We start from the raw sequence: 13,519 nt of genomic DNA, 5'->3' as shown, positions 1-13,519 counted from the left end.
ACACACACACACACACACACACACACACACACACACACACAGTATATCTGTAGTCTATATACACACACACACACACAATAGATATATATATGCACTATAGTGAGTGTGCGTGTCTTATTTAGTTTGTTTATAAGGTGCATATCTATCCTGTCCTCTGAGTGAGTACATCCTGGCTGCATTCCCATGGCTTCTTACTTTTTGTATTGACATCTAGGTCCAATTCATCCCTAGGGTCAGGAACATCTTCTCTGTTAGAGCAAATATACTTAAAACAAGGCTGAATTTTGTCCTACTACATATTAAAAAATACGAATGTGACTGTGTAAAGTGTTGAGAACTTCAGCTCCCATGGGAAGCCAACTTCAAGTGCGGTGAGATCAGGGTGTATGTAGAAGAGGACATTGTATGTGTATTGTTCATAGTGCTGCTACTTAACTGTTGTTACTCTGCAAAGCTGCAGTAGCAACAGTGAGAACTGATTTCATGCTGCTTCCCCACCACCATAAAAACCTTTAGTGCTGATTATCTACTGATATTGGCTTTACTGTAGCACTAGGAACAGGTGTTTTGCAAATACTTATTTTCATACAAAAATCTACTCCCGCATGAGCCCCCTCACAAATTAGCAAATCTCTATTAATTGTTCAGTGTTTACTCAACCATTTGTTTCACATATGGTCATGAGAAAAACACCCACTTCCTACTATTTATGGTCAAAGTAAAATTCAAGTGGATAATGAATTCAGCATCAGAATGCAAAGGCAGACCCAAATAGGGCACAGCTCCTGTAGGTGCAGCCTGGACAGTATGAATATCAGGATGAACATTACTAATATCTACTTGTATTAACATCCAATTGGCACTTGCCTATGCCACACATTGTATAAATTCACAGAGAGTGGTAACTCCTACCCCAGCAAGTTAACAATCTAAATAGGCGGGAAACAGAGCCATAAAGAGGGGAAATGACTTGCCCAACATCACAGGAAGGTCAGTAAAACAGCAAATTCCAGTCCTCCTGAAACCCAGTGGAGTGTCCTATCCACTAGACTAAACCGTGGCTGTCCAACTTCCAGGGGACTGCAGGGCCACTTGCCCTGTGGGCCATACCAACGGGGGCCACATGCCAGGCCGGCCATACCAGGATGAGTCACAGGCTCCCAGGCCACGTGGATGCCCCTGCTGCTGTACCACACAACTGTGTGGTTACAGCCTCCCACCCCAAAGCTGCACCATGTGTCCACGTGGCCCTGGCTCACCCTCCACTCTCCATACTGCAGATTGCACGTCCCTCCCCAACCCTGGGGTGGGGACAGGAAGAGGCAACAGGAGGAAAGAGCTGTTGCAGCTGGTGATGAGGAAGTGGCAGCCAAGCAGGAGCCTGAGAGCTGCAACTTAACTGCTCACAGGCTAAGTGCAGGCTGCCAGGTGGATGGCCATGCATTAAACCCTGCTGCCTCCGTAACAAGATTATGATGAATGAGTACCAGGGAGCCCATGTAGCACCACATGCTCACAGCACAGCCTAACCAGGCTGGGCCATGGCCTGCATGAAGCCTTGCCTCTATGTGGCCATGCCTTAGAGTCACCCTAAAAGGGTTCTGCAGGCTACTGGTAAGCATCATTCAATGCCTCTCCTTCAGGCTTTGAGTAGTCTTGCTGGAGCTAAGCCAGTTTCTGTCTGATGTCTTACCGCACTTTGCCTCTAGATCCTATCCTGGACCCTGCCTAGCCCTTTTTCTAGTACCTGCCCTGGTCTCTACTTTCACAGGAAAAAAGGGTCCAGGTAATAAATGGACTCTTTAGTCTAGCTGGGAAAGGCATAACAGAAACCAGTGACTAGAAGGTAAAGTCAGAGAAATTCAAACTTTGAAATATGACATTGTATTTTGCTAATGAGGGGGGGTAATCATTGGAACAAACCACCAAGGGAAGTGGTGGATTCTCTTTCCTTGCTGTCTTCAAATGAAGACCAGACACCTTTGAGGAAGACTGGCTTTGACCAAACACAAGCTACTGAACTCAATACATGGCTACCACAGTTAAAAATTAAGCATTGGTGATGTACAGGAAGTCGGAATAAATGGTCTAATGCCCCCTCTTGGCCTTAAACACTATAAATCTATGAATGCTGCCTTGAATAATATCTGATGTCTTAATTTATTGCAGGATGCCAACCAGTCATTTTAGCATGTTCAAAATGTTGAAAATAAGATTACCTTTACATTTTATATTAAAATGGGTTTATGCAAAACTAGCATGTAGCTCGGGGCAGGCAATTATTTTGGACAGAGAGCCGCTTACTGAGTTTTGGCAAGCCATCGAGGGCCACATGACAGGCAGCCCAGGGCAGATGAATATTAATTTTCTGAATTTTTTAAAGGCCCCATGGGCTGGATAGAATGGCCTGGCGGGCTGCATGCAGCCCCCGGGCTGCATTTTGCTCAACCTGATGTGGCTTTATCAAAATCCTTATTAAAGTGAGGCCTCTAAGTATATATTTTTAATTATGTCCTGATTTTATAGAACAATAGAAACAAGTGACAAAAAAATCTAACGGATCATTTAGGGTAGGGCTGTCCAATTGAAGGCCTACAGGTTACATGCAGCCTATGAGGCATTAAGTTGTGGCCCCCAGGCTCCTGCTCAGCCACTGGTCCCTCTATAGCTCTGGCTAGAACAACAGCCATGGTCTCCAAGCTCTCCCTCCCTCCTCTAGCTGCTACTTTTTGGACTCTGCCCTATGGGTCAGGGCAGTACTGTGCAGTGTGAGGAGTAGAGAGCAAGTCAAGAGCTGCACAGTGCAGGGCGGGACCTATGTGGGCAGCCAGCACACCAGTTGTGGGGATGTCCACACAGGCATGTGGTGAAGCAGCAGGGGAGTGGCCCGTATAGGTGAGCAGTACAGCACTGGGGCCGGGGGTGTCTATATGGATGCACAGTACAGTGGCAGAGTGTCCACAAAGGTATGTGGCCTAGAGACCTTGGTGGAGCCTGTGTGGTGTGCAGTCCTGATTTAGGGTATGGACAAATGTATATTTTTAGTTGCTACAAAGACTGGGGGAAGCTTCTGTTCAGGAGCATGCAGCAGCTGTTATGCTGTAACAGTTATGGGTGCATGAGCCGGTGGTGACAGGATATGGCAAAACTGCTTCAACTTTAACCCTGCTTCATCCAGAGTTGAAGTTGAGGTGTTCAGCTCCCTTGTATCTGTACAGGCTCATACACATATAAGTTACTGCACACTCCAGAGCAGCAGCTTTCCCTCAGCTATGAATGTCCATCCCCTCACTCTACCTCTTCACAGTGCACATGTGTTCCCTGTAGAGTATTTTCTTATGCTTTGTCCAGTCAAGTGTTACATGGTTTCCATCACTTCCCCAGGGAGTCTTTACAATCAAATTGAGTTATAAAAATATTCCTGATGTTATTCTTTTGCTCAACTTACTTTCACTACTCCTAGATAACTAACCCCTTTCATTCCCTGGAGCTTACTTCTTTTAAAATATTTGCTCTCCCCACTGTATCTCTGCAACCTGAGTGAAGTAAAAACTATACAGCTGTTCACAAGTTCTCTGCCTCTCCACCACTGGCTCTAAGTCAGGCAAGCAAGCTTCAAGTTTAGTATGTGCTTAAATGCTGTTCTGAACAGGTGTTGTCCTCCTCTCTGAGAGGAAGGGGGCTTGGGAGGCTAGCCTGGGGCTTAGCAGAAAAAGATTCACTTCCCAACTCTGACAGAATTCCAGTGTGACTTGGGCAAGGCACTTGGCTTCTCTATATCTCCGTTTCTCCATCTGTAAAATGGACATCAGCCTCACAGGGGTGTTGGGAGCATAACTCCATGCAAGACTAGGAGCTACTCGGACCCTGTGACAGTGGAGGCCATATAAGAGCCCAAGAAAGGTAGACATCCTGAAAATCTTGAATGCCACCTCCTTCTTCTGGTCTGCTTTTTTAGCATGGAATACAGAGCACAGGGAAAACAGAATACATCACTTAAATCAGGGCTATCCAGCTCACAGGCCATGAGCCACATGCTGCACCTGAAGGGTTAGCATGCAGCTGGCAGGCTGTCTGTCACCACTTCCCCCCTCCCACAGTGGCTCCTGCCATGAGAGTTAGGTTCTTTGGGATCCCCCTCCTTCCTCCAGCTCCTACTTGCTGCCCCTGCTTCTAGGGGCTGGGTGGTACAGTGGGAGGGGGCTGGGGCGCCAAGGTGCCCATGCTGTTCACGCAGCGGGGAAGTGGGTTGAGCCTCTCACACTGTGTGACAAAAGCAGGAGCTGGGCTGCCAGCATTGTAAGTAGCCACATGACCAGGAGGGGAGGAGGGTGCTGTGTGTGCAGAGGAGAGCTGGGCTGGCTGTGCTGCAGAAGAGGGGAGACATGCTGCCCACATGGTGTGCATTGCAAGGAGGGGAGCAGGAGAGCTGGGCTGCCCATGTGAGGTGAGGTGAAACTGGGCTGCTGGCACAGTGCGCTGGGCTGCTCGTGCAGCAGGGGAGAGCTAGGGCTGGGCACCTGTGTGGCAAGCAGCCTTCAGGTTTGTGTCCTTTGCACCATGTGGCCCCAGGCTGCCTGGACAGCCCTGACTGACATGAAAGCGTGGTTTAAATTACATTAATATCCAATCTGCAGCCTGTAATGACAGTAAATGAAGGCCTCCAAATCTGTATTTCATATGATCACTGAAGATATTGTGTTGGTCCACTGACTAAATGCATGAAAGAACATTTATTTCTGGGGGGGGAACGTCAAAACTGAGCCAAGAAAGAGTGCTCTATGAAACACATTATTTTTAACATTTTGGGGAACACTGGCACCCACCTTTACACCATACTCACCTGATGGAATAAAAAGTGTTTGTCCTTGTTTGACTGTGCATTTATAACATTTGTCCACTTGGTCTGCAAAAAACATCTCGCTGTGATTTGCTGCTGACTGCCAGCGTTCATACAAAGAAATGTTTGCAGAGGCTGGTTTGATGAGATAAAATATCTTTTCTCCCTGCATTAGAAAAGATGCAATTAGTGACAAATATCCAAACCAAAAAACTACCACTCCAGCCTCTCTGTTAGGCTGAATATTTTAACACTATTTTTTAAAGATTTTCTAGTTGATTCTGTATCAGATCAGTGACATGTGGTAAATGAAATCTGATGTAATCATGTAAGTTTTAAAGTTTGAAATATATACAAAATCTAACAATTCACTAGTAGCAGATGCTTGCCCAGACTTTAAGAGCACTGTAGTTTGTCAGACTCCATCCCTCTGCAATAGAAGAACAATACTAACGACATTTAGCAGCAACAGAGAAATGTAATACAAGAAGGAAGTGCATAAAGTTCTCTGAAGCAGAAGATACAATTAGCATGCTGTGAGCCATATCATCAGCTGGTGAAAGTGTCAGAGAGAAAAGTAATGACGCTTCACCAATATACATCATTTACATCAGATAACTTTTAAGAAGTTCTTAAGAAAGCTGTAAGCATTTGATTGGTTATGAAATATGTAGTACAATATAAAACCTTACTTTTAGCACATGGTACCAAGCTGATGCCCCTCCAGAGTCTATGTGAAAATCTGTGTAGCTGTCCTTCACACATATCAGGCAGTACTTGGTAACTTTTGGTTTTCCCAGAAGAGCATCATCAGGCCAATAATTCTCCACCCAAGATAGCTTTTTAACTATATCAGGTGGTTCTACAAAACTGGACATTCTTTACAGAAAAGGGGAAAACATGTTAATAATAATCAAAATAATCCAGATTCACATTAAAAATTATCTAAAAATTATGTCAATCTGAAGCTAGAGTAATTCCAAAGCATTTATAATCACAATATGACCTGGCATATTTTTGGCATAAGGAAAACACATTTTTTTACAGTAGGCTGGATATTGGTTAGAAGCAGAATTTGGTGGGTTATTCATTCTTTTTGTGAAATACACTGATCATATTAGTATTCTGCTAATACCATTACTGATAATGATTAATATGCTGTTTAGGCTTAGTGAATGTATTATATAAGGGTATGCTACTTTTCTTTTGTCCTACTACATATTGAAGATAAATTAAGCATCCAGTCCTTATTTTGGTAATGTGACCAAGCTGATCTTTTAATTGATACTATCAATAAAGGCTTAATCTGGTTCTAGTGGTCACAGCGATTCTTGTCATTATATTTAGGTTTGTGAAATTAAGTAATAAATTTAAACACAGGAAGTTCATCTGAACATATTTGACTGTAGGTAAAAGAAACATGTTGGCATTATGTGCTGGACATTTAACTAATGCTGGAAGTAAATTAATGTTTTTATTTAGACCAGTTCAGTATTTAGACAAGTATTTGTTTTCCCAGAATACAGAGCATTTTAAAGTGCATCTTAAGTGAGAGCAGCCTGTACTTCAATCTAAAATTAAATGCTCCCATTTGCAATACATTTGTCTTGTATGCTTACCATCAAACCCTGATAATATAATTCCAATTAAAATGGTAGAAAAAGATGCTGCACTGGATTCAATTAAAATGTCACTGTCTTTGTTAAGGCATAAAATATTTGGTAGTTGATGTCTAAATCAGCAGCATATGAGTGATGGCTCCAGCAATCCTTGAGAATAAAAGACCTCCCATTATTGCTGTCTCTGCTAATAATGGGAAGCTGTAAAATCTCTATAGAAAATTCTAATAATGACTGAACTCTGAAGTTACTTTAGATTCTTTATGTGGAAACAGGCACATATCACTAAAACAATAAGTAAATACAAGTGAACTTTGGTTAGAAATCATGGATATTTAAATAAATGAACTTATATTGATCTGTCAGCCTTTCTTTTAGTCTGTGTTATCATAATTCCCTTCAATTTTTCAGTAAAATAGAATATTCTTCTAAAACAAGCATTCTTTATTTTTTTCTGTTCAAGTTTATCATTTTCTCTGTAGCAATGTAGTTTTTGTAAAGGGTCCTATTCACTATTAACATTATCTTTATAAATGTGCAAGTAACCCAAGGAAAGTCTGAAGGATTCCTGTATTTGCATAAAATTCAGGATACCACAAATCCACATCACCACCAAAGCTATGTACTCATGGAGTAAAATCTCAGGTCAAATACTGAACACGGCTGTGTAAAGCAGAAAGCAGTAATTTGCACTGTTAGGCATCCATGGAACACCAGCTAATTAACTTTATGTCAAGGGCTTAACATAACACAACCATGGGGAGAATGAACAATTTCTCTACCTCTGGGATTTCTAAAATTAAAATTCAGTCGATCACTACTATTGCAGTTGGTTCATTGCTTCATTAGAGTAGTTCAGACTTGACTTCAGTACTATGTATATTTACATATAGACGAGCAGCAAATTTCCATACTGAAATTAGTAACTTTAAGGTCAACTACACTGAATCTGACTCAGAGTCAAACATAAGAGATTCCTTTGCAAACACTGAAATGAAGGCATTCAGACCCTCCATAAAATCCAAAATCTATATTCACTTCAAACCTACCAAATGGAGGAGGCCCTGGAGCCCAGGATGACAAATGGATCTATATCCTGATTTAAGTTATACCTATATAAAAGCCACTGTATTGTTTTACTCTCCATGGAGGTACAGTGAATTTATACCATTGAACCTGAAATCAAAATCTGGTCCAGTGTGAACAGGTGGCTATGATGGCCTTAACACAGTGAGGACTGCATGTTCATTAAATTTTGATAGTGCTTACAACAAATATAATGAAGACAAGCAGACCATGGACAACATTTTTAAGTGTTTTAGTGACTTAGAAGTCCATGTTGCACTGCTATTCAAGTATTTTGAAAGTTTATTGTAGATTAAGTTTCCAGAGACTGGTTGCCCTTTTCTGTTCTGGGTTATTTTCATTTAAACCAGCCTCAAATATTTGAAAATAAGTATATTTGGTTCTGAAAGGATCAGCATTCTTTAAACTTAAGGCAAGAAGTGGAGAGAAAAAAAACATTTTCAGTTAAATATTCAATAACAGGACAAGCTATTTATTTGCTTTCTCTTATTTTTGAATGGGTAATTTCCACAGCAGTAAAATAATGTTGTGGGACTAACGATTAGTATCGTTTATTAATTGTACAAAGACAATATGGTCAGTGCTGTACAACACAGACATGCCCTGAAATAAAGATCCTGCTGAACATTTTTTTAATTATCATTTTTACTTCATAGAAGAGTCTAACTTACAGATAAATATTAAATACCAGAAATCAAGACCTCCCCTTCTCTTGAAATGTTCATGGGTATGACCTTATATATCTAAATATCTCCTTGCAGTTAATATATTTTGTTATTATGTCTCATGATGTTTTCAGGACTCCAGACTCTCACAAGTTCCAATAGCTGCGAGTCATTCCGCTTTACCTTGTATCTGAAAACTCCAAGTTAGTTACATTGAGAACTCTTTTCCTGTTAGTGCTGTAGTAGTAATCAACAAATTCTTTCAGCTTCATTTTGCAGTCTTTCTGTTTGGTGACGTCAGTGACATCAACACTTCTCTCTGGTCCTAAAAAATTCATGTTGGGAAACAGACAGTTGAAAGAGCTTGAAATGCAGATTGAGACCCATCATGTACAATGTCTCAGTGAGTTAAACTTTCTAGCAAGGTCTACTATACTTCCTTACTTCTTACTCTGAACCATAGTCATTTTATAGCAACGTTAACAATAGCTGCTGTACTTCCAATCCATGAGCTTTTTATTTCAAAAGTTTTTTTATCTGAAAATGATTAGATGAATTTTAATCTCTACTTATTTCACTCACAGTAGCTTGTTCAAATTCATATACAGTATGTAACTATTTGGAGCTCCACAACGACTATGATGGCAAAACTAAATCTAGATAACTAACCAATATTTATATTAGCTTCTCATGCTATTTATTATACTGACATCTGATATAGTGGACTTTTGTTTTGCTCATGATGTAAAACTGGTTTCCCAATTGGTTACCATTCCCATCATTCCTATAATACATTTTAATTTTGAAAACTGACCTAAAGGTTAGATCAACAAAGACCAGCTACACAGGGAAGTTTTCAATTCCAAAAGCATTTTGAAGACAGGGCAGGGTGGCACCATAAGGCGTTTTTACGCATGCTCCAGGAGTGAGGAGAGGGAAAGTACTTTAATTAAAGCAGCTCCAAGAGCCGTTTTAATTAAAGTGCATGGAGCGACTCATGTATTATTGTCCCCACACTTGAAGATGGTGGCAGGGGAACTTTTTCTAAAGCTTGTTGAATGAGCTTGTTGAATAAAGTGTCCCTGCTGCCATTTTGAAGCACAGGGACACTGATACACAAGATGCAGAGGCTGGCTGGAGCATGGGAATTACCATTAATTGATTAATTGAGTCTGCTCGACACACTGTAATTACAGCACATCAGAGCAGCCTCTGGGCTTGTGTACAGGCACCCTACTAGAGACTAATTGGTCCAGAGAGGCATAAGCTTTGGTAGGCAAGAATTTGCTTTTTCATAGTGTCTGATGAAGTAGGCTGCTGCCTGTGAAAGCTCTTGCCTCTATACACCAGTGGGTCTCTAAGGTATCACTCTGCCCTGCTTTCTGCCTGACTTCAGACTAACACAGCTAACTACTACTCTCAAAGTCATTTTGAGGGGGAGGTACTCAAAAATAGCCTGACCATGTTTTGTTATTTTTCTTAACCCTAACAACTATAATACTACTTTCCAGCATCCCTGTTGATAGCTTTCACATTTTGGAGACCAAATCAGTTCTGTTCTATATATATTGTGCCTGCAGTTCTGTGGGTGCCTAATGCCAACACACTGGTAATTTGTTTGGTTTTGTGGTTTGTGCTAACTCTTTTCTTCTCTGCTGCTATCAGTTGTATTTAAAAGACCTTCTACCACCTATGGAAAAAACAGCAGTTCAATGAGCTAATTTTCCAGTATGTTCCTGATGTAGTCAAGTTATGAGAGAAACATATTTGTCCCATTCGCTTTAGGATCTGTTTCTGCAGTGCTGTAGCAAAGGGGCAGGGGTGAACGAAGCGACCCCCTAACAGGCACTGCCCAGTCACGGCAGGGCAGGGAACAGATACACAGAACAGTGCAACACGGTCAGTGCAATGTGTGTGTAAGGCAGGGCTGTACAACTGATGGACCGTGTGTGACCTCTGGGTTCTCACACAGCCACTGGTCCCCTACCTCTCTAGCTGAAACGGCAGCTGGGATCTCCAAGTTCCCCTCACTCCTCTGCCTACCACTTCCTGCCCGTGTCCCAAGGTGCAGGGCAGCACAGCAGTATGGGGAGTTCACACCACGCTCTGGGGGGAGATGTGTGGAATCATGGCTGCGTGGGGTTTGGGGAGATGTGGGGTGTGGGAGAATTGGCACAGTGCACAGTCCGTGGCTCCCCTGGCATAGCCAATGTGTGCAGCCCCTGCTGATGTGGCCCCTGGGGTATTAGGAGATGAACAGGCAAAGTCTAATAGATCAAGTTATGGTAACAAAGGATTAACCTCTGGTGGAGGGAAAGCAAATAGCATAGGACAGTGACTGAGGTGGAAGGAAAGATCTGGTTATGGAGACAGATGAAAGGAAGAGGGATGAAGGGAGAAAGGGACAACAATTCTGTAATGGCTACAGAGCTTCTTCCTGACGGAGATATTTCAGGATGGTCTAAAGTGATCTCCTGCAAAAGGTATGTGCATTACACTAAACAGGCTGGATGTGAGGGAGGACAGGAAAAAAAGTAGTGCCATGGAAAGCAGGAGAGCTAAAGTCAGGAGGGTCCTGGGCAGCTAAGGTATGTCCCCCTTTCCCCTCCTTCAGTGACCTGCACTTACTCCGCCTAGTGGGATTTCCATAGTCTGGGGACACTGTTGATTACCCTGTTGTTTGCCCTTAAAGCTGCTCTGCCACCAAGTTAATGCAAATGGTCAGTAGTGATAAAAACTCGAAGAGCCAAAGTGTCTGTTCACCAGTACTGAATGCTAAAGAGCTCAGATGGACAAGCTGCAATGCCTCATCAGCACAGGTGACCTCAACATAATCATTTTTCTCATAGGCAGTGAGATGGCAGTAATCAGCTAGGCCCTGGTCAGGACAAACAATTTTTCAGCATCATTAAGTCTGCCTCTTGGAAGAGTGCTGGAGAGTGCAGCAGAGCACTGGCTCTAACAGGGCTTGGTACACGTAACAAGTGTGGTTCGACTTCTAATTAGAGGAAAGCATTCTGTGATTAAGTCTGACAGCCCTGCAATCTGGCAGGTAAGGCTGTGTTTTACGTGGATGTACTTTCTTTCTAATGGTAACTGTTAGATCTCCCCACTGGGTTTTGCAAACCCCACCTAAATGAAACCAATTATGGAGAGAAGGATTTAACAGCTGATCAGAGCACAACACTGGACACAAAGTGACAGAGGAAATTCACCGGGCTCACTCCTATACTTTTACAGGAAGTGTCCTAGGATGCCCAGAGGTGGACATTCTGCAACCCCTTGGGAAGCCATTTACATTTGAGCACAGTCAGAGCACAGAAGATGCAAAATGCTACCAAATCCAAATGTCATATCCATTTAGCATGGGTAAAATGTATTACATAATGTTAAATGCGATTCAGGGTCAAGCCCCTATGGGTACAGCCTGGACTCTGAGGAGTCTGCTTTTCATTGTGTCAGTAGCAAAAAAGCAGGCATAAAGCACTGGGTTTAACTAGCAGCTGGGAATTCCCTTGGTGTGGGCACTGTGTCAGTCCTAGCTGAGGGGATCAAAGTGTTTGAAGGAATTTTTCAAGGCTTGACTGAAATAGGTGCCAACCAAAACCAAAGAGGTTATTCACTGCTGGGTTATTTGAGTTTTACAGAAATGGAACACAACTGTTATCACACCTTAGGAATGGGAGAGGAGGGGAGAAAGAGGACCAGTCTCCTCTCTGATCTGGCCCCCAGGGCTGCCTCAACATGCATGTCCAACCTAAAGAGGAGGAGAGCACTGAGCATTGCTGAGCACTAGCTAAGCAGCAGCAGTCAACACAGGGCTAGGCTTAAATGGCATGAGCGAGCACAATGTGCGTAAAACTAATACAGACACATATCACACCCCCTCCCACCAAATACATACCAACATAGTTTTCAACGTCACTGACATAGAATGTAGGTGCAGGTACAGCCAAACCCAAGCCGTCCTTCTTTGGAACTAGGATAGGCTCTGTGAATCCATTTTCTTCCAAGTACTCTGTTGTTAGTTGGCTTCCAGTCACTTTCACTACTATATCCTCCGCACTAGAAATGCAAACACACAGTTTCCAGGCTTAAGTATTTCCTACCCAAATTCAACATTCATTTGATTTCTTCACTGAATAGATAAGTTTATCATTACAAGTTGCTCTCAGCTGCCACTGACAACTTTGCTTTGTTTAACTGGGTGGCCCAACACTTTTGAAGCAATGCAAGACAAGGTGTATAGTTTTGTATCTTTTGGTGAAATGCTGGGATTTTTTTGGAGACAGAAGGGAGTCTCCCAAAATCTACTGGTACTCAATAGAAACTGAACGCCTCACACCCATAGTGATCATTAAAAAGCCCAGTTTGGCTCTACAATGATATCCTGTGCATTGTGCAATTAGAACAGAAATCTTGATCCTACTAAACTCAACATAGTAAATAAAATTAAATACAAACCTTGTAATCTAAATCTTGTGTCTGATAGTTTAATACTTAGTCCTATTACCCATGCAAATAGTACTTGTATTCAAACCTAGCCAAAAGCACATTGCTTCAATAGCAAATAACTGTATATAATATATTTTCTGGTTAATCTAACAATTCTAATTCTAATACTTTTACCTGGCAAATTTAATAGACCAAATTATCCTTTCAGGTCCATGAGAAAGTCAGAAACATTTGCTAGTCACCATGGCTACAAGGGTACATGTGTGGGGCTTGGTTCTTTTCCTAGGATCTTCTAACTACCAGTAACTACTTCTCATAGGATGTTATAGGGTGTGGGTGAGGACTTGCAATGGTGATTTGGCGGATCCCCTTGGTTAAAGATTGATTGTGAATGCAGGGGACTGGACTTGATGACTCAGGGGGCCCCATCAGTCCTACGTCTCTATGTATATTGTTACTATATTGTTACTAACATAATTCTATTTCTTTCCTTATTGTAGGCATCACCCTGACAGTTCAGGAAGCAAACTTGTGCTGTCCTCAATGAAAGGTGCAAGTCCTAAGGGCCTTAGAGAATCAGACCAAAGCCCAAAAACTAAATAACGCAAACCAGCAACAATAATGAGCCTTGAAGTCTTCAGAAAATAGCTCAAAATTAGTAGCATCACTCTAGTTCCTAGGAAGTGACCCTGTTAGCAGCACAGAAGTAGAGAGGGATCTTGGAGTCATAGTGGACTCCAAGATGAACATGAGTCATCAGTGTGATGAAATCATCAGCAATTAACTGCACCTTATCATGTATCAGCAGATGCATGACAGATAGAACCAAGGAGGTGATACTTCCCCTCTATGTG

The 13,519-nt window shown here is 42.2% G+C and overlaps 1 protein-coding gene across 6 annotated transcripts in view; it reads right to left on the bottom strand.

Annotated features, from left to right (window-relative positions):
• Positions 1-13,519, bottom strand: part of PHF2 (PHD finger protein 2) — a 206,117-nt gene that overhangs the window by 47,700 nt on the left and 144,898 nt on the right. For all 6 annotated transcript variants that reach the window (XM_019505053.1, XM_019505050.1, XM_019505051.1 and 3 more), the window contains exons 4-7: positions 12,115-12,275; positions 8,394-8,535; positions 5,533-5,719; positions 4,844-5,006 (exon numbers count right to left, since the gene is read on the bottom strand). In XM_019505053.1, the coding sequence (XP_019360598.1) occupies positions 4,844-5,006; positions 5,533-5,719; positions 8,394-8,535; positions 12,115-12,275 (653 nt within the window). The remainder of the gene's footprint in view (positions 1-4,843; positions 5,007-5,532; positions 5,720-8,393; positions 8,536-12,114; positions 12,276-13,519) is intronic.

Source organism: Gavialis gangeticus, unplaced genomic scaffold (assembly GCF_001723915.1).
Source record: "Gavialis gangeticus isolate Ggan-Ray unplaced genomic scaffold, GavGan_comp1, whole genome shotgun sequence".
Taxonomy (NCBI): Eukaryota; Metazoa; Chordata; order Crocodylia; family Gavialidae; genus Gavialis; species Gavialis gangeticus.
Note: the sequence above shows the minus strand (reverse complement) of the source record. Positions and strands in the feature narration are given on the sequence as shown.